We start from the raw sequence: 26,931 nt of genomic DNA, 5'->3' as shown, positions 1-26,931 counted from the left end.
CTTGTATCCTTTTCCCTCTCGCTCTCATCCAACACTTCCCACACTGCCCCTACTCGGATGGTATCGCGCCGTCCCAACCTTCGCTCTCTCTCCCCGCTACTCTCTCCTCTTCCATCCTATCATTTCTTCCCTCTGCTCAAACCTTCTCCAACCTATCTCCTGATTCTGCCTCCTCAACCCTCCTCTCCTCCCTTTCTGCATCCTTTGACTCTCTATGTCCCCTATCCTCCAGGCCGGCTCGGTCCTCCCCTCCCGCTCCGTGGCTCGACGACTCATTGCGAGCTCACAGAACAGGGCTCCGGGCAGCCGAGCGGAAATGGAGGAAAACTCGCCTCCCTGCGGACCTGGCATCCTTTCACTCCCTCCTCTCTACATTTTCCTCCTCTGTCTCTGCTGCTAAAGCCACTTTCTACCACTCTAAATTCCAAGCATCTGCCTCTAACCCTAGGAAGCTCTTTGCCACCTTCTCCTCCCTCTTGAATCCTCCTCCCCCCCTCCTCCCTCTCTGCAGATGACTTCGTCAACCATTTTGAAAAGAAGGTCGACGACATCCGATCCTCGTTTGCTAAGTCTAACGACACCGCTGGTTCTGCTCACACTGCCCTACCCTGTGCTCTGACCTCTTTCTCCCCTCTCTCTCCAGATGACATCTCGCGTCTTGTGACGGCCGGCCGCCCAACAACCTGCCCGCTTGACCCTATCCCCTCCTCTCTTCTCCAGACCATCTCCGGTGACCTTCTCCCTTACCTCACCTCGCTCATCAACTCATCCCTGACCGCTGGCTACGTCCCTCCCGTCTTCAAGAGAGCGAGAGTTGCACCCCTTCTGAAAAAACCTACACTCGATCCCTCCGATGTCAACAACTACAGACCAGTATCCCTTCTTTCTTTTCTCTCCAAAACTCTTGAACGTGCCGTCCTTGGCCAGCTCTCCCGCTATCTCTCTCAGAATGACCTTCTTGATCCAAATCAGTCAGGTTTCAAGACTAGTCATTCAACTGAGACTGCTCTTCTCTGTATCACGGAGGCGCTCCGCACTGCTAAAGCTAACTCTCTCTCCTCTGCTCTCATCCTTCTAGACCTATCGGCTGCCTTCGATACTGTGAACCATCAGATCCTCCTCTCCACCCTCTCCGAGTTGGGCATCTCCGGCGCGGCCCACGCTTGGATTGCGTCCTACCTGACAGGTCGCTCCTACCAGGTGGCGTGGCGAGAATCCGTCTCCTCACCACGTGCTCTCACCACTGGTGTCCCCCAGGGCTCTGTTCTAGGCCCTCTCCTATTCTCGCTATACACCAAGTCACTTGGCTCTGTCATAACCTCACATGGTCTCTCCTATCATTGCTATGCAGACGACACACAATTAATCTTCTCCTTTCCCCCTTCTGACGACCAGGTGGCGAATCGCATCTCTGCATGTCTGGCAGACATATCAGTGTGGATGACGGATCATCACCTCAAGCTGAACCTCGGCAAGACGGAGCTGCTCTTCCTCCCGGGGAAGGACTGCCCGTTCCATGATCTCGCCATCACGGTTGACAACTCCATTGTGTCCTCGTCCCAGAGCGCTAAGAACCTTGGCGTGATCCTGGACAACAACCTGTCGTTCTCAAATAACATCAAGGCGGTGGCCCGTTCCTGTAGGTTCATGCTCTACAACATCCGCAGAGTACGACCCTGCCTCACACAGGAAGCGGCGCAGGTCCTAATCCAGGCACTTGTCATCTCCCGTCTGGATTACTGCAACTCGCTGTTGGCTGGGCTCCCTGCCTGTGCCATTAAACCCCTACAACTCATCCAGAACGCCGCAGCCCGTCTGGTGTTCAACCTTCCCAAGTTCTCTCACGTCACCCCGCTCCTCCGCTCTCTCCACTGGCTTCCAGTTGAAGCTCGCATCCGCTACAAGACCATGGTGCTTGCCTACGGAGCTGTGAGGGGAACGGCACCTCAGTACCTCCAGGCTCTGATCAGGCCCTACACCCAAACAAGGGCACTGCGTTCATCCACCTCTGGCCTGCTCGCCTCCCTACCACTGAGGAAGTACAGTTCCCGCTCAGCCCAGTCAAAACTGTTCGCTGCTCTGGCCCCCAATGGTGGAACAAACTCCCTCACGACGCCAGGACAGCGGAGTCAATCACCACCTTCCGGAGACACCTGAAACCCCACCTCTTTAAGGAATACCTAGGATAGGATAAAGTAATCCTTCTCACCCCCCTTAAAAGACCTAGATGCACTATTGTAAAGTGGCTGTTCCACTGGATGTCATAAGGTGAAAGCACCAATTTGTAAGTCGCTCTGGATAAGAGCGTCTGCTAAATGACTTAAATGTAAATAAATGTAAATGTAAATGTCAGAGAGGCATGTTGGTTCTACCTAGCATATTTCTATCTGAACGTTCCAAAAAACGTTGCATCCTGCTGAATGCACCCCAGGTTGTTAGCCATAGAAAGAAAGAAATGTAGCGCTGGTGTTGTGGGTCACGTCATTTGAACTAAGGGTTAGAATCAAGCCATTTTTCTGAAGAAAAAAAAGGCAGGGAGACTTGACTACAACCTGGCTATGAAATGCATTGGGAAAAGTGGGAGGGAGACTGCACATTCAAAGACAGCCTACCTTTTATACTCAAGGGAGAGAGAAACAGAGCTAGACTGTTGTTTTACTATTACACTCAATGCTGCTGTTGTTTTCATTTCGTCAAGCAGCTGTTGTTTCTTATCCAGGCAATGTGTAGTTCACTACTGTAGAAGGCTGGTGGTGACTGGTTAGCTACAGGTACTCAAGAGAGTTGCCTGCGAGAAGGGTAGCCAACTATATGGTCGGTGGTGACTGGTTAGCTTACAGGGAAGAAAGAGAGTCCCCTGTGCAATGTGTATAATCAAGGTGGAGTTGGAGCGAAGCCTTCCTCCCCGCAGCTCACCAGCTAATGCAGGCTGTATGTGGCGAGTCCTTCCCACTGCTGAATACAACTGCGCTGTGCATTTGTACTGCTCAGATGAATCGTGCTTGTCGCTGAAAAGCTCTCAATCTCTCCACTCTCCAAAAACTCTTGTCCAGTCCATTTACTAGTCAGATTTTAGTCACAAACTAGGTTTCCATCCAATTGGCAACAGAGTTCCATGTGAATATTCTACATTCCGAATATAGAAAATATGCACATTTTCCCACCAGTGGTGTTTTTCCACCCAACAGACTTGTTGCTGATAAAAATAAATGTGTGATAACATAGTACACACAACGTGTTTAAAAAAATGTAATGTACTGATCTTGGCACATGCGCACTAGCCAACAGCTCGCAGATACAGTACGGGTAGACTGTGTTGATAGGCTCGTCTACATGATGAGATTATTATGGATAAGTATTGAGCATATTTGTATTTGTCAAACCGCAGTCAGGCATCGATAATCATGTCACCAGAATAAGAACCTCGATATTTATTGGAATGGAGCATCAATGTCACCATGCACTTAAAGTTAAACCATCGATAGCCTAATAAACTGCATGGTTTTCGAGTCCACACACCATATCATACCAATTAATTTTACCCATAGCAAAATATCCCACTACGTTGAATGAACAAATTACAGTATCTGTCGGCATTTATACAATTGTACCGAAACTACCTGTTTCCATCACAGCTGTCATATATATATAGGGTATGACTTTACTCATAAAACGTGTGGATGGAAACGTGGTTAGTGAGATAATTTTGTATCTTCGCGTTTTAGTCAACTATAACGTTTAGTTATAGTTTTTTTCTGGGTCTGTTATTTAGTCAGTTATAGTCTCCTCAATTGCCACTGAAAAATAGGTGTTTGACGAATATTTGAGTCACTATTTTTGTTGGTGAAATGAACACTGCATCTCTGCATTTCTACAAAATTGTGAAAAAGCATAACAATTAGACAGTCCCTATTGCCTAGATCGTTCCATATATTGTACATAGTATGACACTAGTGGAGGCTACTCAGAGGAGGACCATCCTCAGTGAATTTCTGAAAAATAAAAATAGTTAAACATGAAAAAAGTTATCCTTTTTAGATAAAACCATTCTAAATGTATTCACATCATCAAATAATTTATTAAAACACACAGTTTTGCAAAGGTCTACAGTAGCCTCAACAGCTCTCTGTAGGGTAGCACCATGGTATAGCCTGAGAACAGATACTTCCCATCCTCCTATGGGTACATTGACTTCAATACAAAACCTAGAAGGCTCGTGGTTCTCTCCACCTTCCACAAACTTCCACAGTAATTATGATAACTTCCAGAGGACGTCCTCCAACCTATTAGAGCTCTTGCAGCATGAACTGACATATTGTCCATCCAATCAAAGGATTAGAGAATTAATCTAGTACTGAAAGCATGAGCTACGGCTATCTAGCAGTGCATAACATGCAGTGAGTAGTTGACTCTAAGAGAAAGTTTTGAAAAAACAATTTTTTAAAGGAAGGTGAAGTGGGAGAGAGAGAGAGAAAGAGAGAGATATATTTCATTGTATTTTTACTTCCACTTTCACTTTCACATACTTAACTAGCGAATGCAGCTAGCTAGTTTAGCCTACTCAGACACCTGGGTAAAACAGAAAGGGATGCTATGTTATATAGCTGGTTATGGTTATCCAACACTACAAAGTCAAGGTAAGCTTTTGGTTTGATTAATTTATTGCCACCGGGGCCCGCCAGTATAACTGCTAAACTGCTTATTGACTGTGGTGCATGATTGGTTCTAGTAGCTATGTTGACTAAGACGTTAGCTAATATGGTGACAACGATGTAGGCTGTGTGTAGCGGTTAGCGGTTATGATATGAAGGTTTGGCATGGAAAGCTTTTTTTTGCCTGGTCACAGAATGCTGATGCACTGTGCACTGAAGTCCACAAGTGAATGGAAAAGGTGAGAGGAGGAGACCGCATAGATTGCGAGAATGAATTATACAATGGCCAAAAGGATCATGCTGTTTGTATGTGGTTGCTATGAAAGGGAACTGTGTTTGCATGTGATCAGGGGTGTATTCCTTCCGCCGATACTGTTGAAAAATATTTCTGAAAACGGAAGAAAACGGAACGAAACGGGGATAAACATACAATACATGACCAAAAGTATGTGGACATCTGCTTGTCAAACATCTCATTCCAAAATTGTGGACATTAATATGGAGTTGGTCTCCCGTTTGCTGCTATAACAGCCTCCGCTCTTCGGGGAAAGTTTTTCACTATATGTTGGAACATTGCTGCGGGGACTTGCTTCCATTCAGCCACAAAAGCATTAGTGAGGTCAGCACTGTTGTTGGGCGATTAGGAGTTCGATGAGGTGGAGGTCAGGGCTCTGTGCCGGCCAGTCAAGTTTTTCCACGCCGATCTCGACAAACCCTTTCTGTATGGTAAGTTGGTGGTTGAAGATATCCCTCTAGTGGTGTGGGGGCTGTGCTTTGGCAAAGTGGGTGGGGTTATATCCTTCCTGTTTGGCCCTGTCCGGGGGTGTCCTCGGATGGGGCCACAGTGTCTCCTGACCCCTCCTGTCTCAGCCTCCAGTATTTATGCTGCAGTAGTTTATGTGTCGGGGGGCTAGGGTCAGTTTGTTATATCTGGAGTACTTCTCCTGTCCTATTCGGTGTCCTGTGTGAATTTAAGTGTGCTCTCTCTAATTCTCTCTTTCTCTCTTTCTTTCTCTCTCTCGGAGGACCTGAGCCCTAGGACCATGCCTCAGGACTACCTGACATGATGACTCCTTGCTGTCCCCAGTCCACCTGGCCGTGCTGCTGCTCCAGTTTCAACTGTTCTGCCTTATTATTATTTGACCATGCTGGTCATTTATGAACATTTGAACATCTTGGCCATGTTCTGTTATAATCTCCACCCGGCACAGCCAGAAGAGGACTGGCCACGCCACATAGCCTGGTTCCTCTCTTGGTTTCGTCCTAGGTTTTGGCCTTTCTAGGGAGTTTTTCCTAGCCACCGTGCTTCTACATCTGCATTGCTTGCTGTTTGTGGTTTTAGGCTAGGTTTCTGTACAGCATTTTGAGATATCAGCTGATGTACGAAGGGCTATATAAATAAATTTGATTTGATTTGTATGAACCTCGCTTTGTGCACAGGGGCATTGTCATTGTCATTCCCCAAAATGTTGCAACAAAGTTGGAAGCACAGAATTGTCTAGAATGTCATTGCATGCTGTAGCGTTAATATTTCCATTCACTGGAACTAAGGGGCCTAGCAAGAACCATGAGAAATAGCCCCAGACCATTATTCCTCCTCCACCAAACTTTACAGTTGGCACTATGCATTGGGGCAGGTAGAATTCTCCTGACATCCGCCAAACCCAGATTAGTCTGTCGGACTTCCAAATGGTGAAGCATGATTCATCACTCCAGAGAACGAGTTTCCACTACTCCAGAGTCCAATGGCAGCGAGCCTTACACAACTCCAGCCGACACTTGGCATTGCGCATGGTGACCTTAGGCTTGTGTACGGCTGCTCGGCCATGGAAACCCATTTCATTAAGCTCCCGACGAACAGTTCTTGTGCTGACATTGCTTCCAGAGACAGTTTGGAACTCGGTAGTGAGTGTTGCAACTGAGGACAGATGATTTTTACGTGCTACGCTCTTCACTATTCTGTTAGCTTGTGTGGCCTACCACTTCGCAGCTGAGCCATTGTTGCTCCTAGACGTTCTACTTCACAACAGCACTTACAGTTGGAAGAGTGGCATCCTATGACAGTGCCATGTTGAAAGTCACTGATCTCTTCAGTAAGGCTATTCTATTGCCAATGTTTCTCTATGGAGATTGCGGGGCTGTGTGCTCCATTTTAAACACCTGTCAGCAACGGGTGTGGCTGAAATAGCCGAATCCACAAATTTGAAGGCGTGTCCACATACATTTGTATATACAGTAGCAGTCAAAAGCTTGGACACAGCTACTCATTCCAGGGTTTTCCTTTATTTTTTAAACTATTTTCTACATTGTAGAATAATAGTGAAAACATCAAAACTATGAAATAACACATGGAATCATGTAGTAACCAAAAAAGTGTTAAACAAATCAAAATATATTTTATATTTGAGATTCTTCAAAGTAGCCACCCTTTACACAGTGGTCTAAGGCACTGCATAGCAGTGCTAGCTGTGCCACTAGAGATTCTGGGTTCGAGTCCAGTCTCTGTCGCAGCCGGCCGTGACCGGGAGGCCCATGGGGCAGCGCACAATTGGCCCAGCGTCGTCCGGGTTAGGGGAGGGTTTGGCCGGCAGGGATATCCTTGTCTCATCGCGCGCTAGCAACTCCTGTGGCGGGCATGGGCGCAGTGCACACTGATACAGTCGCCAGATGTACAGTGATTCCTCCTACATATTGGTGCGGCTGGCTTCCGGTTTTGATGGGCATTGTGTCAAGAAGCAGTGCGGCTCGGTTGCGTTGTGTTTCGGAGGACGCATGGCTCTCGACCTTCGCCTCTCCCGAGTCTGTACGGGAGTTGCAGCGATGAGACAAGACTATAACTACTACCAATTGGATACCACGAAATTGGGGAGAAAAAAAGGGGTGAAAATACACAACAACAACAAAAAATCACCCTTTGCCTTGATGACAATTTTGCACACTCTTGGCATTCTCTCAACTAGCTTCATGGGGTAGTCACCTGGAAATTAACAGGTGTGCCATGTTAAAAGTGAATTTGTGTAATTTCTTTCCTTCTTAATGCATTTGAGCCAATCAGTTTTGTTGTTACAAGGTAGAGGTGGTATACAGAAGATAGCCCTATTTGGTAAAAGACCAAGTCCATATTATGGCAAAAACAGCTAAAATAAGCAAAGAGAAACGACAGTCAATCATTACTTTAAGACATGAAGGTCAGTCAATTCGGGAAAATTTCAAGAACTTTCAAGCACGATGATGAAACTGGCTCTCATGAGGAACGCCACAGAAAAGGAAGACCCAGCGTTACCTCTGCTGCTGAGGATAATAAATTCATCAGATTTACCAGAAATTACAGCCCAAATAAATGCTTCACAGAGTTCAAGTAACAGACACATCTCAACATCAAATGTTCAGAGGAGACAGCATGAATCAGGCCTTCATTGTCGAATTGCTGGTGCTTTGTTGGTAACACTGTGATTTATTTAGAATCCAAGGCACACTTAACCAGCATGGCTACCACAGCATTCTGCAGCGATATGCTATCCCACCTGGTTTGCGCTTAGTGGGACTATCATTTGTTTTTCAGCAGGACAATGAGCCAACACACCTCCAGGCTGTGTAAAAGCTATTTGACCAAAAAGAAGAGTGATGGAATGCTGCATCAAATGACCTGGCCTCCACAACCACCCGACCTCAACCCAATTGAGATGGTTTGGGGTGAGTTGGATCGCAGAGTGAAGGAAAAGCAGCCAACAAGTTCTCACCATATGTGGGAACTCCTTCAAGACCTTTGGAAAAGCATTCCAGGCGAAGCTGGTTGAGAGAATGCCAAGAGTGTGCAAAGCTGTCATCAAGGCAGAGGGTGGCTACTTTGAAGAATCAAATTTCAAAAATACATTTAGATTTGTTTAACACTTTTATGGTTACTACTTGATTCCATATGTGTTATGTTATAGTTTTGATGTCTTCACTATTATTATACAATGTAGAAAATAGTACAAATAAAGAAAAAGTAGGTAGGTGTGTCCAAGTAGGTGTGTCCGAACTTTTGACTGGTACCTTATAGTGTACCTGAATTTGTCCAATAGAAACTCTCATTTGCAACAGTTGAGCTAATGATTACAACCTAGATCAGCTAGCTAGATGCAGGCAAGAGTGTGCAAGGCGGTACTGAACACGTCAATGTCTGTCACCTTGACTACTCAAATTTCTCTCGACCTTTGCATCTACTTTGTAAACTTTCATTCATAGTCTAGGTTGTAGGAACCTCATGATGGGTACGGTGGAAATTTGAGTGTCATGTAGTAGCCTAAACCTATCAATGTTACATTGAACTGGGTGAATGGAATATGAAAGACAGTTGTCCAATATGCTATACTAGGAATAAGGCCATGTTCATTCAAAAGAAATCCCCCTCCCTCATCTTAGTAAATGGTACCGACCACTGATGGGGCGAATTAGAATTTTGTGCAGTTAGTATTTACTGATTGCCAGAAAAAATGAACACAATTGCACCCATTTCTCTTCTGATGAAAACCATGTGTAAATATTTTGTGAAACAAACACGTGATAGTGAATATTGTATTCGCTGATGACATTTGTATTTCGAGTGTTGCAAAAAGTGGTCTAAGGCAAGAAAATGATCAAATGTAATTTGAGCATTTGATCATTTAGTGTTCTGCTATAGACACACTGTGCGTTTCAACATGGATCCAGAAATTGCTTGTAAGCCATTGAGAAGAAAACAACACAACAACTTCCCTTCTTAGGAGAAAGTAACCTGCAGTCGGGCAGTATGGAGAGATTTTAGAGGAGGGGAGGATGTTTAATAAAACCACATCCCTCATCCCCAAGATGGAGAAACATTTCATCTTCAGCATTTTGTCTGGGCATGTGATGGATGAAGGGGCTTGGCGATATACACCTGCAGTCCTCATCCAGGCAGGCTAAGAGATCATAACTAAAGACGTGGCAGACAAAGATTATCTCCAACATCCGTTATAGCTGCATTTGTCAGCCACCATCATCCTGCAAAGACAACTTTGTCACATCTCCCTCCGACGCCAACATAACCTTGCTTTGATAAAAGGCCCCTGGCCGGCCATCTAAAACAACTGCACTATTTCTGACACTAATATGGCATTTTACAAGGGCGCCTCAGTGGCAACCTGCAGATATCAATTACATCCAGCTGAAGGAAGCAGTGTGACTGCAACATGACGGACTCCATTGAGTTACGACACCATGAAACTCCAGGGAGAGTGTTCAGGGTGAATCAATGATGCAGAAGACTGATCAGCAGCACAGAAAACATGGGCTCTACATGGAAACTTAAAGAGTGAAATTACAGAGTGAAATGTAATATCATAATCTTGAACAAACTATTTCTGTGGTTGAAGCAGGTGAAGCAAATGTCAGATCAACATCAAATTTGACTGTGGAATGAGAAAAGGAAACCGCATTGTTTAGCCATCGTTCACCTTACGCAAAGACACGTGGATAACTTCCGAATGCAGCGTTGACAATAGCTGCTCATATCAGGAGACAAACAGATTGTCCCGTGTTGCTTTCAGATGTGATACAAAGTTGCCTTTTGTCTGTGTTGGTTTTGTTGTGCAGATACTGTCAGGCATTGTTTTGCTGGATTTGTGGTATTTTGGGGTGGGGGGGTATTAAAACGTATGTTGGAGCACACAGAGTTCAAGGCTTTAATCGACCGGTGGTGGGATCCTCTGCTGCCGCTTGTCTTTGTTTAAGGGGGAGTAACTCTGATCTTTCTGCCTGCCGGTAACCGCAACATATTCACAGGTAAGACAGTCCATAGACACAAGGACCAAAAAGGCACTTGTTTTCTTATCCTACAACTGTAGGCATAGAGGTGTGTGTATGAGTGTGTGTGTGTGTGTGTGCAATGTGCAGAATACAAACCCAGAGGCAGAGCTTAGTTTTATAATACACCTTGAAGGGGATTTAATGCTCCTGTGAGGGATCAGATGCAAAGTCATACTGGATATGAAAACATGGCAACACACACACTTCCTCAACCATTTGAACTATTGAGATCTGATAGAGCTGAGGAGTGACTAATGTTACATACACCTTCGCAATTAGGGAGCATTTCCCTATACTGTGGGCTACATTAGGTTATTGTGTGTAGCGATTGTTCTTCTTTCCTATTTTGTTACAGTAGGAGCGGCAGAGAAGTTGATATACTCACCTCCACATACTGTCACAAGCCCAGGTAATACTTAGTTATTCTGTCTGTGCCCCTCCTCGACACCCACCTCTGTCTGCTGCTCCTGCACATAATGGTCCGATCCCTGGGAGGAAGTCGGCATTTACTAATAATACAAAACCTAGAGGAAATCCCTACGAATCCTCAGGGCGCACGTTTCTGCGCGCCCAAACCACAAAAGCTATGCAAATCTGCCCAGACTGTGTTTATCTACCCTCGGTTTCCGTTTGCACCTCGGGAACCAGCATTGTGTCCTGAACTGCGATTATGGCATGTAATTTACATAGAATGCGTACAGGAAACAGTGTGCTGATCTCTAACAAAGCAGGGATAGAGTCTCTATCTGCTCAACAGACAGCGATCTGACGGCAGAGCAGAATGACAGGTTTAGCTGTAGGGTATTAAACCGACAAACCTACAAGGTTTCCCCCTTTTTTCCATTTCTTGTGTGCATTGAACAGTATCTCCTCAAAGTGTTCCTTGTTTATCTGCTCTGTTTGTTTTATAACCCAACTCCCCAACACCCCTTCCAGAGAAACTGCATCCTCATTCCGTTTAATCTTCACTCTCTGTGTTTCCTTTGTCAACGAATCCATGTAGCACATACTAAGGTGCAGCTGGATAAAAAATGTGTATAATTCTCACAAAGACTACTTACTAATGTGTGTGTGTGTGTGACAGTGATAGGCACAGCACACTCTGCCAATACAACACGTTTTGAGAATGAGGACTGCTCTGCTGATACAAAGTCTCGTTAGTACCCAGTCGGAAATCTGAGACCTGAGGGAGAGATGAGAGATCAAATTGTTGATGGTGCCATTTCTCTACAGCTGCTCGAGGAACGTATCCTTATGTGAGACTGTTAAACTACAGCAAAGGTCAAACAAAGGTCACCTCCCACTGGGCACATTTAATTGAAATTACACGGAGACAACGTCGATTCAACCAGTGTGTGCCCAGTGGGTTAATACTATGATTCATCTTTCTGTCCTTGATCTATTGTCTTAACTCTTGTAAAAGTTGGCTGTGTGACATTATCAAGAGAAACTCATATAATAGTATCGTTTCAGTCCAAAATACTCCATTGCGTGACATCTTAATTCTGTTATTTATTGAGTTGCGCAGTGTCGACCATCAGCAGTCTGGATCAAATGGAACAGACACCCATCGGACTCGTTTCCAGGAAGACAGGCACAAGCACATTCATTCCCATCATGAAGACAACACTGATTCTTTCAGTGCAGACACTCCAAAGGCCAGTCACAAGCCTAGCATGGGGCTCACAGCAAAATAAACCCCCTTACAGCTTATCGTCACCCTCATCATCATCATTATATGATGATTCGCAGTCATTGGTCTGTGGCATGACACTAGGTTCTTTATATACTTTGATCTTTTTTTAACATCTTTATGTGTATCAATGAAGAAGGGAAAGCTAATGTTCTTTTGTGTGTACCCTACACCTAATATATCATTTTATTCATATGTTATAATATAATGTTGCACCTTATATAACCTTGTAAAACACAGAAATGTTGTGCAAGGTGAGTATTTAGTTACAGTATTTCATCGGAGAACTTATAAGTGTATTATTTATTTTCTTCACCAGAGAACAGTAACCACAGAGAATTATGGAAGTGAGCCCCAGTCTTTTCACTGTGTCTATGTACTTCCATGCAAAACAAACACACAATCACAAATCCATGACTGTTAACAAGAACTGCGTTGAGATTTATTTTACAATTGAGAAAAAAAAAAACTAAATGAAAACAAACTAATCGGTGCTAGAAATATTTTTTTTTTTTTACAATATCATCGATAAAACATTGAAATGTATAGTCATTGTGCATCGCTTAATTCATTTTCACACCATATCATGCATCAAATTGGATGCAAGTATAATTCAAATCATTTCTGTAAACCAAGCCAAAGAAGCTAAATTCTTATTTCTTAAAAAATGACATTTTTGTGAATCTACAGTATATATCTATATACACATTTTTATTTTATTTTTTATTTTTATATATAAAATGACGATATAAAAGTTAAAGAATGCACACACCTTTTAAGTACAAATAATGTTGAGCTATTGCAAATGGCAAGATATGTCTTATGGAGTATGACATTTCACTGTGAGTCATTTACATGTAAAGGACTGTTCTTTTAAATGGTTGAATTCAAAGCGGCAATTTTTTTTTTTTAAAGGAGCTTGTAACAAACCATACAATTGGAAAATTACTATAAGTGATACTTCACATAAAAAAAAAATGTTTTTTTTTGAGCAAACTTGCATACTGTACGGCCATTCATTTTCACTGACTGATATGTAACCAGAAGCAGCATTTCAATTACTCTGAATGTTTACATGATCTGTTTGGTTTTGTAATACACTGACAGATTTCTGAGCAGGCCATTCTTTAGCAAAGATGTTGCAGTGTGACAAGAACCGAGAGAAGAAAATAATTTATCTTTCAAATTAAAACAGATTTTGGACAAAATGCAGAATATCTTAAAACATGTTCTCTTTACAAATAAAATGTTGAACGTCTATAAGGTGCTACGTCAGTCTTTCAAGGGGTTCTTCCATTATTTTGGTGTGAACAATCAATTTTCAACTTCTTCATATCAAGTATTGTACAGTTTTCTTTTCCCCCTAATTCATTTTCTGGTCGCCACTTTAGTCACCATTGAAACAGTAGTAGTTTTTTTGTTGTCATGAAAAGATAAAAAAACAACTTGTATTTAACCTTGGTTCACTAAAATACATGCACAGATCAGACAAATAGCATATAAATACATTACAAAATAAGTGTTAAAAAAGCTTGGCAAAAAAAAATCTAATAAGACATGATCCAGTCAGGCAGTATCACAACAAAAAATAAGACTGATTCTGGCGGCTCAGTTCGGCCCAGTGCAGTAACTGTGAACAATGTTATCTTAGTGCAATGAAATTCTGGTCAGTTACACAGCCGTCTTTCTGTCTGTTTATCTGTCTCTTCCCTCAGCTCCAGACCTCTCTACTACTTCTCCAGTTTCTCAAGAGCAGTGACGAACACCAGGTGATCTTCTGGTGACTTGCCATGGGTCTTGCTGAGGTGCAGTTTGACTGCGTGCTTGCTGACGAATGTCCGATTGCAAAGCCTGCACTGGTAAACTGAGCCAGTGTCGTCGTCTGGTGAGGTCAGGGATGCCAGGGTGCTGCCAAAAGTCATTTTGTCTGTGATCACCTTGGAGGCAGCCTGCTGCTCCCGTAGGTGCTCATTGGACAGCTTGGATAGGTCCTTCAAGCTGAAGCCCAGGTGAGACTCCAGGTGGCCGATGTAGGCGGACGCAGTCCTGAACTGCGAGGCACAGTCACCGCAGAGGAACACAGGCTGGCAGGAGTCCATGTTCTTCAGAAACTTGGTCCCGCCAGTCCGCCGGAGCTGGTACTTGACGTTGGCCAGCCAGTGAGAGATGGTGGTCATGGAGAGGCCTGTGAACTTGCAGATGTGAACCCGCTCTTGGGGGCCGAGGTCCGTCATGGCGTAGCGGCCCTCCGGGGTCTCCCGCAGGCTAGAGCAGAACTGAGCCTGGAGGATGAGGAGGTGCTGGGGGTTCCAGTTGGACTGCCGCCCTTTCCTCTTCTGGACCGGGGAGAGGTCCTCCAGAGCATCCTCGAACGCACTGCCGTCTGCGTCCGACTTCTCTGAGATGGATGACGGGGCGGAGGACTTGGGTGTCAGCCTGCCTGTAAGGTTCTTCACCATGTCTGATATGTCCATCAAAGCATTCTCTCTCAGAGGAGAAGAAATGTCAGACAGAGACAGGCTTGACATTATGGGTTTGTTACCATTTATGCTGCTGTTACTGTTGATGACAGTGCTGCTGTTGCTGTTGTTGTTGTTGCTGTTGCTGTTTTTGGACTTCCTCAGGTCCATGGGCTGGTCGTTGTTCTCGTACTGATAGTAGCGGTTGATGGGCTCGGCTTGCTTGGCTTGAGTCTGGTTGAAGGCCGGTTTCTCCATCACGCTGTTGCTGATCTTGTAGAGCATGGCTAGCGGGTCGCCCGCGGGGCTGACGGGCTTGGAGGCCTTGCCCAGGTGGTTGTTCATGATTGACTGAAGTGCGCTGAGGGGGTTGATGAAAGGCCTCTCTGGTGAGTGATCGGTGATGATGCCCAAGCTGTTGGTGCCGTTGGTGATGGGTGACTGGCGAGTCTCTGGGCCGTTCTTTGAATGGCTGTGGTGGTTGTCTACCAGGCTCTCTTTGGGCTCCTTTTTGCAGACCATCTCCGACTCTAAATTTCCAGGGCTGCTGTTCCTCACGAGGGGCTTCCCGACAGTGAGGTCATTGGGCCCTGATTGGTGGTCCCTCTGCTCTTTCAGTACAGGAGACGGCGACTTGATGGAGGATGAATGCCTGTGGCGGTCCAAGCTGACCATCTTCTCCTCTTTCTCTTTCTTCACAGCAGCAGCAACAGCTTTCCTTGTGACCTTCTCCACCAGCTCTTCCATGGCAGTAACATTGCTCCTGAGAGAGGGCGGAGATGTAGGGCTCCTGGGGGAGTGGCTCACTGAGCCTGAGTCCTGGTTCACCAGGCAGCGGAGCCCGCTGTTGAACACCGGCTGGATCTGCACACTCTGGACCGAGGAGTGCAGTGCTGCATGTTTCATGTGGCCCTGGAGCTGGTAAGCAGCGTGGATGCTGGGGTAGCCACCACCCCACTGGGGCGTGCCCGTCTGAGCCTTGCTGATGGCACTGGACACAGTGTTCTCCAGGGACTTGAGGATGTCCAAACCTCCTTTAGGAGCCTCCTCCAGGTCCTCCTCTGTCAGATATTTATACGACCCAGCATTCACCTCAGTCTTCTCACCTGGCTCTTCCTTCTCCTCTTTGATCTTTTTCTCCCTGGGTTCACTTGCCTCCATCCTCTCGTCTTCCGGTTCTCTCTTTTCGTCAGAGCCGCAGGAGAGTGAAGGGGAGACAGGCTGAGATTTGACGCTGGGGACGGGAAGCCTGGTGGTGGTGGGTGGCAGAGGGATGGATTGGATCTTCTCCTCCACCACTGAGTCAAACACTAGCTGCTTGCCCTTTTTTGAGGCGGAGTTGGTGACCTTGAGGAAGTGGCCTGTGACCATCATGTGGGCAGTCAGCTGCTGCAGTGTATCGTGGGAGCTCCCGCACTCCATACACTTCAGGATCTGGGCCTTGCGAGCCTCAAACTGCCAAGTGTAGCTGGCACCGTTCTGATAGCCGTAGCGGTTGTTGGGTGTGACATAGGGGTTTGTCGTGGACTTGTGGTCTTTCCCAACGTCCCCTTGGGGCATGTGGCCACCGCTACCAAGGACAGAGTCTGGGGAGCATGGGGATACCAGGGCGTCCTGGAGGGCTCTTTTTTTGGCAGAGGGCATCAGTTTAGTGGCCAGGGCTGGCATTGGTTCTTTGAGGGGCACTTTCTGGTAATGCTTGGTCTTGATCATGTGGACGCTCAGGTCCTGCAGAGACTCGAAGGAGTGGCCGCAGTACATGCACTTGAGCACCTTCTGAGCGTCCTCTTTGCCCTCCATCTCCATCAGGGAGCGCTTGCGGGGCTTGGACCAGCGCTTGCCCCGCTCTTCCTCCTTGTCCTTGTTGTCGTCACGGTAGTGGCCCGACTCGTTCATGTGGACCGTGAGCCCCACCAGCGTGTCGTAGGCGCCGCTGCAGTCTTTGCAGCGGAACTTGCTGGCGCCGGTGAAGACTGAGCCGTAGAGTTTGTTGTTCTGGCGGTAGAGCTGCACCGTGCTGAACAGGCTGGGCTCAGGCAGCAGTTGGTAAGGGGTATGCTGGAAGGTCTTAGCCAAGGCTGCCTGGTGCCAGTCATAGGCCACAGCCCCACCGTTACTAGCACCGCCACCGCCACTGCTGGTGCCACTGTTGCTACTGATGGAGGTAGCCACGGTGCCGTTAGAGCTGCCACTGCCACTGCTTGTTTGGTGGTTGGCGGTGGCAGTACTCCTTCTCCCATTGTGGTGGTGGCTGCTAGCATTGCTGTTCTCACTGTGGTTGTTGTTGTGTGTGGTGGTAGTGGTGGGGCTGGTGGCGGTGGGGATGGGGATGGCGCCAGCAGTAGCAGGCGTGGCTTTCATGATGTCCATGGCAATGCTGGACCAGGAGGCATCTGAGATCAGGTTTGCATAGACAGCTTTCATCTGAGCCAGGCTGTCCCTCAGTGAGAGGCCATTGTTCGGTCCAGAGGGGAGGGGGGCTTCCTCCCTCTCATGGCCATCCCTGGAGGAGGTGCTCTTGTAGTCTGTGAGCCGGTCACTGGCATCGCTGAGCGGGGAGCCGTAGCCAGCGTCTGGGTTGGTGCCGTTACTGAGCGGAGAGGCCCGGTAGCTGGGCGGCTGGCCTCCATCCTCTTCCTCGTTGCAAAGGTACGCAGTGTCCTCCCCGTTCAGTGACAGCCCGTCATCCTGCAGGTGTTCCTCGTCGACTGCTCCAGCCTTAAACTCGTCCTCTGGTGAGTAAGCTGGAAGAGAGAGCGATAGAGAAAAGGGAAAAAAGGAGGTCAGCAAAGTGAAATAAAAGACTTACAATTCACTAACAGGACCACTGACAAAACATAGTGATGAATAGTCTGTGGCAGGAAATATCGGCTTTTATCTGTGTGTGTGTGTGTGTGTGTGTGTGTGTGCTCACGTGTATGTCTTTGAGTGTCAGTGAGTCTTTCTTAACTCCCTATTTCATTGCCCATGACTGCTGTTCCCTAGGATATCGCTAACTGCTTGGCCTTGTTAGCCAGCTGCTTGACTCTCCTCCTTTCCTTCTCCCCATTCCTTATCTCTACCCCCCCCACACACACACACACACACACACACACACTGAACTTCACTTTATTTAGTCATTCACGTGGTGAGCTTACGCAACCAATCAGGAGGGAAACAAAACAATCATTCTGGGATGTTGCAGCATCTCCTTCACCCACACTCATGTGCCAAAGGCCACTCTCACGGAGTTAATAAATAAAATGATATTAAATACCAGACAGTCCTGTCAAGTCATCTCTACAATGTCAAATAGGGGAGTGACACTCCTTGACTGTCTCTGTTATGTTAGACAGCTTATTGAGAGGTGGAAGTGGATATGAGTCATACTATACATTGTGTTCTGTATTCTTTTCCTCGACACATAACGTGTGTAAACAACTTAGCATCAAAGACACGGGATGAAACTAAAGAACGTACAGGATAGACAGCATAATGTAACAGGTACGAGAGAGAGAGAGAGAGAGAGAGAGAGAGAGAGCAAGGGAAAGAGAGAGAGAGAGAGCAAGGGAAAGAGAGAGAGAGAGAGAGAGAGAGAGAGAGGGAGCAAGGGAAAGAGAGAGAGAGAGAGAAGGAGCAAGGGAGAGAGAGAGAGAGAGAGAGGGAGAGAGAGAGAGAGAGAGGGAGCAAGGGAGAGAGAGAGCAAGGGAGAGAGAGAGAGAGAGAGAGAGCAAGGAGAGAGAGAAGAGAGCAAGGGAGAGAGAGAGCAAGGGAGAGAGAGAGAGAGAGAAGAGAGAGAGAGCAAGGGAGAGAGAGAGAGAGCAAGGGAGAGAGAGAGCAAGGGAGAGAGAGAGAGAGCAGGAGAGAGAGAGCAAGGGAGAGAGAGAGAGCAAGGGAGAGAGAGAGAGAGAGAGAGAGAGAGAGAGAGAGAGAGAGAGAAGGGAGAGAGAGAGAGCAAGGGAGAGAAGAGGAGAGAGAGAGAGCAAGGGAGAGAGAGAGAGCAAGGGAGAGAGAGAGAGAGAGAGAGAGAGCAAGGGAGAGAGAGAGAGAGAGATAGAGAGCAAGAGAGAGAGATAGAGAGCAAGGGAGAGAGATAGAGAGCAAGGGAGAGAGAGAGAGAGAGAGAGAGAGCAAGGGAGAGAGAGAGAGAGAGCAAGGGAGAGAGAGAGAGAGCAAGGGAAAGAGAGAGAGAGAGCAAGGGAAAGAGAGAGAGAGAGCAAGGGAAAGAGAGAGAGAGAGCAAGGGAAAGAGAGAGAGAGAGAGAGAGAGAGCGCGAGGGAAAGAATATGGGAAATATTGTGAGTGTGTCTGTGAGAAAATAGAACGTAGGAGAGGCAGGAGAGAGCTGGTGAGCATTAAAGCCAGGGAGAGGTGGGGGGGGAGAGTAAAGAAGAGGAGGTGGAGAGAGGGAGAGACGGAGCAAGGGAGGGGAGACAGGAAAGACGGCCCCCTCAGTTCTCCCTTTATCTCCTTCCTCCGTGGTGAGATGTGTGTCCTAGATGCCAGCATCAGTCTCTCCTGATGAAACAGATGTGCTGTCAGCTTCAAACAGCACGCTAACCTGTCATATCATAATCTAAGTGGACATAATACCTGATATATGTACACTGGCACCATTTACTGCTGCCTGAGAGGAGACGGGAGGGGAAAAAAGGCGAGCAGCTGCATACGGAAGTGTGTGTGTGCACGTGCGTGTTTGTGTGTGTGCCTGCATTGGTGTGTGCCATTCGCATGTTCTCATACATGTACGTTTTAACGCGGTAGCTTTCGAACATAAAGGACCTACCGTTGTCTATAGGTTGGTATTTTCTGTCTATGACTGATAGGCCCTTCTCTCCAAAACGAGCCACATACTGTATTCTGCTCATTCTCTTGATTCCTGACAGGATTTGGAGGGAAGCGAGCGCAGCACAGGAGAGCCTGGCTGTGTTTCAATCCCACTGACAGACAGAAGCTGAGACAGTTCCTAAAACTCTGAAAATCCCTAACACAGCAGATTAGCATTAGCTATCTACTGTGCAAACTCGAACTGTAAGACGTTTCCCCGGTATTATGGCAGCCTTCCCCTCGCCAACGGCCAACCTGTGCTTGAAAAGAAAGAGGACGATGAAATCATACAGTAAAACAGGCGATTCAGTCGTCACTAGCCTCTGATCAGTTCCAGTGAACCCATGTGAGGAACCATGTCCACAACATCGGTGCCAAAAACGGCATTTTGGCAGCCCCGCAAATCTACGGAATGAAAGGGGGGAATGGAACGGAGGAACAATATCTGTGAGTGAATGGCGAAGTACAGGCCGAAGGCAGGGAGGGGGAGGGGCAGGGAATGGTGAACGACAGGACGTGAAGGAGACCCTTTGACGATAGCTGTCAATCAATGCTTATCCCCTCGTGTTGTCATGGAAACAACAAAGAGAGGGAAATCAAAGCCTGCAGACAAAAGAACGGCTTAAAACATCTGTAAAATCACAGGTTGGGAAAGTGGAAGGCTTCAGAAACCATAAATATGGGATCTTATGATGAAACCCATCTAAAAAAAGTAGGCCTAGGTAGAGAATTGCGAAACATAAAATCTATATATTTTGACTCTGTGATTAAATCGCAATCAGACGACAACTCCTCCCCCTCCCTAAAAAAAACAACTAAACGGAAATAGGACAGCCATATCCGTTCAGCCATTCATGAAACCCGATCGAACACAACAACTCAAAGTGTCCTAGACCTAGACACACATATGAGGGGAGACGGGAGTGAAGGGGAGGGGTTTGGCGTGCTGTCCCCGGTGGTTTAGCTTGCAGAGCGGGTGATGGCTGTGAGCGGGGCCATCTGCACGGCCGTAAAGGCGCCTGTCACTTCTGCTCCAGGACGCCTCGCCGTCAAAGGGACAGGTGGTGGCGCGGCCAGGATGTGTCCCGAGTCCTGTGCTGTCACAAACGTCCGGGATCAAGCCACGCCATGTCACCGCAACACACACACAACACACGCCACTTCTGGGCACCACACACGCACACATACTAAACGTCAGCAACACCGCGGAAGATCTACATTGTTTTTGAAAAAAAGGTGTTAGTGGACAGTTCATCTATATAATGTGCAGCAAACTACACTATCAGTAACTGATACCAAACAAAGTAAACCCTCGTTTCTGTTTAACTGTTACCAAACAAAGTAAACCCTCGTTTCTGTTTAACTGTTACCAAACAAAGTAAACCCTTGTTTCTGTTTAACTGTTACCAAACAAAGTAAACCCTCGTTTCTGTTTAACTGTTACCAAACAAAGTAAACCCTCGTTTCTGTTTAACTGTTACCAAACAAAGTAAACCCTCGTTTCTGTTTAACTGTTACCAAACAAAGTAAACCCTCGTTTCTGTTTAACTGTTACCAAACAAAGTAAACCCTAGTTTCTGTTTAACTGTTACCAAACAAAGTAAACCCTAGTTTCTGTTTAACTGTTACCAAACAAAGTAAACCCTAGTTTCTGTTTAACTGTTACCAAACAAAGTAAACCATCGTTTCTGTTTAACTGTTACCAAACAAAGTAAACCCTCGTTTCTGTTTAACTGTTACCAAACAAAGTAAACCCTCGTTTCTGTTTAACTGTTACCAAACAAAGTAAACCCTAGTTTCTGTTTAACTGTTACCAAACAAAGTAAACCCTAGTTTCTGTTTAACTGTTACCAAACAAAGTAAACCCTCGTTTCTGTTTAACTGTTACCAAACAAAGTAAACCCTAGTTTCTGTTTAACTGTTACCAAACAAAGTAATCCCAAGTTTCGTCTCACGTTAGGGGGTTTCAGATGTGTGTAGTCTTGTTGGAGAGTAGACCGACAGAGAGACACGGGGGTCTAGATGGTGTTATGATTAATGGGTCTGGGATGACTGTGTTCCTTTTCACTCTGTACTGTCTCAACATAATGTTAGGGCTGGAGGTGTAACTAACACACACACACACACACACACACACACACATACACACGTCTGTTTCATTTGATTTGGGGAATGATAACAACTGAAAAGGAATCACATGTGTATCAGCGCTTTAGCAGAGAGTAGGCTCAGCGTCATATCATTTCTTCTCAAACTTTGGCATCTTGGCCCTTCCACTTTGTGTTTATGTTGTCTTTCCGAAATCTGCTAGTTGTTAAATGAATTTATCTCGGTGTCAGGCTGGCGATGCCTCACCATTTGGCCGTAGTCAAACACAAACAAAACAGATAAGAAAAGCAGAAAGGTGTTGAAACGGGAGGGAGAGAGAGAGGGAGGGAGGAAGGGAGGGAGAGAGGGAGAGAGGGAGGGAGGGAGAGAAGGAGAGAGAGAGGGAGAGAAGGAGAGAGGTAGGGAAAGAAGGAAAGAGGGAGAGAGGGAGGGAGAGAAAGAAGGAGAGAGGGATGGAGGAAGGGAGGGAGAGAGGGAGAGAGGGAGGGAGGGAGAGAAGGAGAGAGGGAGAGAGAGAGGGAGAGAAGGAGAGAGGTAGGGAAAGAAGGAAAGAGGGAGAGAGAGAGGGAGAGAAAGAAGGAGAGAGGGAGGGAGAGAAAGAAGGAGAGAGGGAGGGAGAGAGGGAGAGAGGGAGGGAGAGAGGGAGAGAGAGAGGAGAGAAAGAAGGAGAGAGAGAGAGAGAGAGAGATGGAGAGAGGGAGGGAGGGAGAGAAAGAAGGAGAGAGAGAGGGAGAGAAAGAAGGAGAGAGAGAGGGAGAGAGAGAGGGAGAGAAAGAGGGAGAGAGAGAGGGAGAGAAAGAAGGAGAGAGAGAGAGAGAGAGAGAGAGAGAGGAGAGAGAGAGGGGATGGAGAGAGGGAGGGATGGAGGGAGAGAGAGGAAGGGAGGGAGAGAGAGAGGGAGGGAGGGAGGGAGGAAGGGAGGGAGAGAGGGAGAGAGGGAGGGAGGGAGAGAGAGAGGGAGAGAAGGAGAGAGGTAGGGAAAGAAGGAAAGAGGGAGAAAAGAAGGAGAGAGGGAGGGAGAGAAAGAAGGAGAGAGGGAGGGAGAGAAAGAAGGAGAGAGGGAGGAGAGGGAGAGAGAGAGAGAAAGAAGGAGAGAGAGAGAGAGAGAGAGAGATGGAGAGAGGGAGGGAGGGAGGGAGGGAGAGAAAGAAGGAGAGAGAGAGGGAGAGAAAGAAGGAGAGAGAGAGGGAGAGAGAGAGGGAGAGAAAGAAGGAGAGAGAGAGAGAGAGAGAGAGGGAGAGAAAGAAGGAGAGAGAGAGGGAGAGAGAGAGGGAGAGAAAGAAGGAGAGAGAGAGAGAGAGAGAGAGGGAGAGAGGGGAGGGAGGGATGGAGAGAGGGAGGGATGGAGGGAGAGAGAGGGAGAGAGGGAGGAGAGAGAGAGAGAGAGGGAGAGGGAGAGAGAGAGGGAGGAGACCAGTCGGGTACTCCGCCATCTGACCCCCATTCCCCAACACCCCTCCTATTTCCTTACACACATTTCTCTATTTATCTGATGTGATTTTGGGAAGAGGGGTGCAATCACCACAGTCATTTGCACCACTAATGTCCAATCCTGGCCCCCTTCACTCATGTGATTTAGGCTGGTGTTGGAGTGGGCTAGTGGGGGTATGGGGAGCTGGGAGGGAGGTGGGGGCCAGGGGCCATTTATCCCATGCTCTAATGGGAAACTGGCAGTCTTATTCCTTCCCCTACATTCTGTTTGTCACCCTGCTCCTCCATTACGGTCCTCTCAGCCCTGATGGCTTTGGACAGGAGCTGATCAAAAAGCCATCGCTTGACCTACGCGCCGTGGCAGCCCGACGAGAACGACTCGCGCCAGCCAGAGAGAGAGCGAGGGATGAGTGTGTGTGAAGGGGATGAGGGGGGGTGATAGCTCCTCGGACCGGGACAAGAGGGGAGGCGGTTGTAAATAAAATGACATTATTATTTATTCTGTCCCGTCATGTAGAAAACCCAATTATGGTAATGTCTGCTGCCGGCCCGCCGTGTCAGAGAGATGGAGAGCAGACAGAGAGCATGCTGGGTTGTGGATTCCTCTGGAGCGGCTAACGTGAGAGAGCAGTGGCCTGCCTGCGTGTCGGTCTGCCCACCGAGGTCCTCCCCTCATCTCCGCCACCGGACGGTACACTCTTTAGAAAAAAGGGTTCCAAAATGGGTTCTTCGGGTGTCCCCATAGGATAACTCTTTTTGGTTCCAGGTGGAACTATTCTGGGTGACATGTAGAATCCGCTGGGGAAAACGTTCCATGTGAAACCCAATAGGGTTCTACATGGACTCAAAAGGGTTCTTCCTGAAACCAAAAAAAGGTTCTTCAAAGTGTTGTCCTTTGGGGACAGCCGAATAACTTTTTTTAGGTTCTAGATCGCACCTTTTTGTAGGCACAGAGGTACACAACAGCAGACCGGAATCTGGGCCTGCCACCCTCCACTTCCCACTCTCCATGATACAGTTGATTGTTTACAGGACCGTATAGAGTAGGCTACATGCACTATAGATGTGTAAGAAAAAAATGGATACCTACTGTAAGTGTCTGGGGTTTAGCACCACCAGACGGACCATCTTACCTAAATTAAGAGGTAAAAAGTATTTGTAAAATATAGAGAAATTTAAATATATAGGATAATTATCAATTTCTGTAATACATGATTTGTTTCCCTTGCATCGTCTTCCTAAGTCCTAATATCTAGTCTGGAGATGTGAGTGATATAGGTCCTCAAATAATTCCCCCCACTGCCACTCCCACCACTTTCCACCTCCTTTCCTTTCCCTACCCTATCCTCCCTCCCCTGCTCTCCATCCCCACACTGGTCCAACCACCGACGTCAGCCCCTCCCTCCCCCTCCCTCCCTCCCCACACTGGTCCAACCACCGACGTCAGCCCCTCCCTCCCCCCCTCCCTCCCTCCCCACACTGATCCAACTCACCGCGTCAGCCCCCCTCCCTCCCTCCCTCCCCACACTGGTCCAACTCACCGGCGTCAGCCCCCCTCCCCTCCCTCCCTCCTTCCCCACACTGGTCCAACTCACCGACGTCAGCCCCTCCCGAGGGGAAGAATACAGCATATGGCCAAGCACCTACAGAGCCTTAAATAACTGCTGCGCCATTCCAGCTCACCGTACCGATTTATCTCCACTCATTTGAGAAAACCTCCGACCGGAGCAGAGTGGAGCGGTGGCCGCACACACACACTATTCTTGTAGACAGAGCTGGAGTGTGTGTGTGTGGACATGTTTAACAATACTTGTGGGGACCAGAAGTCCCAACAATGACAGTAAACAAACCAACATTTGACATTTTGCCAGTCCCCACAAGAAAAAAGGCCATTTGTCAGGGATTTAGGGTTGGGTTAGAATTAGGGTTAGGTAAAGGGGATACCTAGTCAGTTGCACAACTGAATGCGTTCAACTGAAACGTGTCTTCTGCATTTAAATGGTTAGGAGGTTAGGAGTTAGGGTTTTGAGGTTAAGGTTAGGGTTAAGGTTAGGGTTTAATGAAAATAGGATTTTGAATGGGTATCGATTGTGTGTGTCCACAAAGTTGGTGGGGGGTGGGGGGTTGACAGCTGATCTACACACAACTCGCAAGGCATAGTTACAGTTACTGTAATGTGGTCTCTAACCTTTAATATTTTTGTTAGCTTAAGTGTTAGCCAAGGGTGACGAGTGAGGCGATGAAGTCATGTCAGCGGAATGTCTTCCGGATTCTTTTCCTATTCCCTGACTTCACTACGGCACAAAATACAGCACAAAACACAATTATTATTCTTGAGATTCAAATGTGAGATTACGATGGGAAACGGTGTTGGGCCGTAACAACTGTTACATGACAAATCTAGAGGACATCGAGAAGAAAACTACTGCCTGGCAGACAGGTAGCACTGTTCTGTGTGAAGGTTTAGACATATTGAATGAGAGGAAGGGGAGGTGTGCATGTACTGTATGTGTGTGTAGATACAAGAGGTAGGGCGTGTGTGTGTGTGTGTGTGTGTGTGTGTGTGTATTCTTGGCTTGTTTCTCTGAAATTATCTTTGAGTCGGATATTAATAGACCTGGCTCTATAAATAAAACGGAAGCACCACACACAGACACACAGACACACACACCTAATTTCTGCACCATGCATTCTTGTACACTAACCCAGACACCCAGACATCTATTTTATCAACATGTTTGTTGGTTCTCCTGTCTGATTGTAAGAGGGGGGGTGTAAAAACGAGTGGATGTTTTGAGTTGAGTTGAGTGAATGCACTTGGTGTAGCACAGCTGGGCTGAACGCGCCGTGGGATCAATAGGGTGAACCAGCAGGGATCGATCGCAATTCATCTCGCTTTTAAAAAAATAACATTTTCATTCTCACCCACACACACACTGAGCATGTTACTAGCTTGTTAGGAGAGGGGGCAAAACATGTGGGTTCATGCACGTATAGGTGTGCATGCAAACACACACACACACACACACACACACACACTGAGCATGTTACTAGCTTGTTAGGAGAGGGGGCAAAACATGGGGTTCATGCACGTATAGGTGTGCATGCAAACACACACACACACACACACACTGAGCATGTTACTAGCTTGTTAGGAGAGGGGGCAAAACATGTGGGTTCATGCACGTATAGGCGTGCATGTAAACACACACACACACACTGAGCATGTTACTAGCTTGTTAGGAGAGGGGGCAAAACATGTGGGTTCATGCACGTATAGGCGTGCATGCAAACACACACACACACACACACACACACACACACACACTGAGCATGTTACTAGCTTGTTAGGAGAGGGGGCAAAACATGGGGTTCATGCACGTATAGGTGTGCATGCAAACACACACACACACACACACTGAGCATGTTACTAGCTTGTTAGGAGAGGGGGCAAAACATGTGGGTTCATGCACGTATAGGCGTGCATGTAAACACACACACACACACACACACACACTGAGCATGTTACTAGCTTGTTAGGAGAGGGGGCAAAACATGTGGGTTCATGCACGTATAGGCGTGCATGCAAACACACACACACACACACACACAGTCCAACCTGAGTAGCTGAACTAAAGCGATGCACGCACACAGAGGTTCAATAAAACAATATGGAATGTATTTATTTTGATTGGGCATATCAGCTCATCCCCGTCGTCTCCTTTGCATAACAAGCCCTGTATAATTAAACCATACATTTCAACGCGTCCGTTTAATTACCAGAGACAATGTCAGGAGGCAGGAGAGTAAACAAGTGCCTTTGAAGTGAGTTAAAAAACCGCTCCAACACAGATGCTGTTCATTTTAGGTGGGATGCTGTTTTATATGAAAATGTAATGTTCAAAAGAATGTGCGTGTGTGTGTGTGTGTTTTGTATTTTTTTTGTTGGTACTTCTCCAGGAATGCTTGGAAA

At 46.9% G+C, this 26,931-nt stretch overlaps 1 protein-coding gene across 2 annotated transcripts in view; it reads right to left on the bottom strand.

The window, feature by feature from the left end:
* Positions 1 to 12,567: 12,567 nt before the first annotated feature.
* The window catches only part of LOC115141368 (teashirt homolog 1-like), a 43,699-nt gene continuing 29,335 nt past the window's right edge, over positions 12,568 to 26,931 (bottom strand). For both annotated transcript variants that reach the window (XM_029680160.2, XM_065000141.1), the window contains exon 3: positions 12,568 to 17,356. In XM_029680160.2, coding sequence (XP_029536020.2) covers positions 13,884 to 17,356 — 3,473 coding nt within the window. In that variant the 3' untranslated portion in view covers positions 12,568 to 13,883. The remainder of the gene's footprint in view (positions 17,357 to 26,931) is intronic.

This window comes from Oncorhynchus nerka, linkage group LG14 (assembly GCF_034236695.1).
Source record: "Oncorhynchus nerka isolate Pitt River linkage group LG14, Oner_Uvic_2.0, whole genome shotgun sequence".
In the NCBI taxonomy this organism is placed as follows: Eukaryota; Metazoa; Chordata; class Actinopteri; order Salmoniformes; family Salmonidae; genus Oncorhynchus; species Oncorhynchus nerka.
This window is presented reverse-complemented; position numbering and strand designations above follow the sequence as displayed.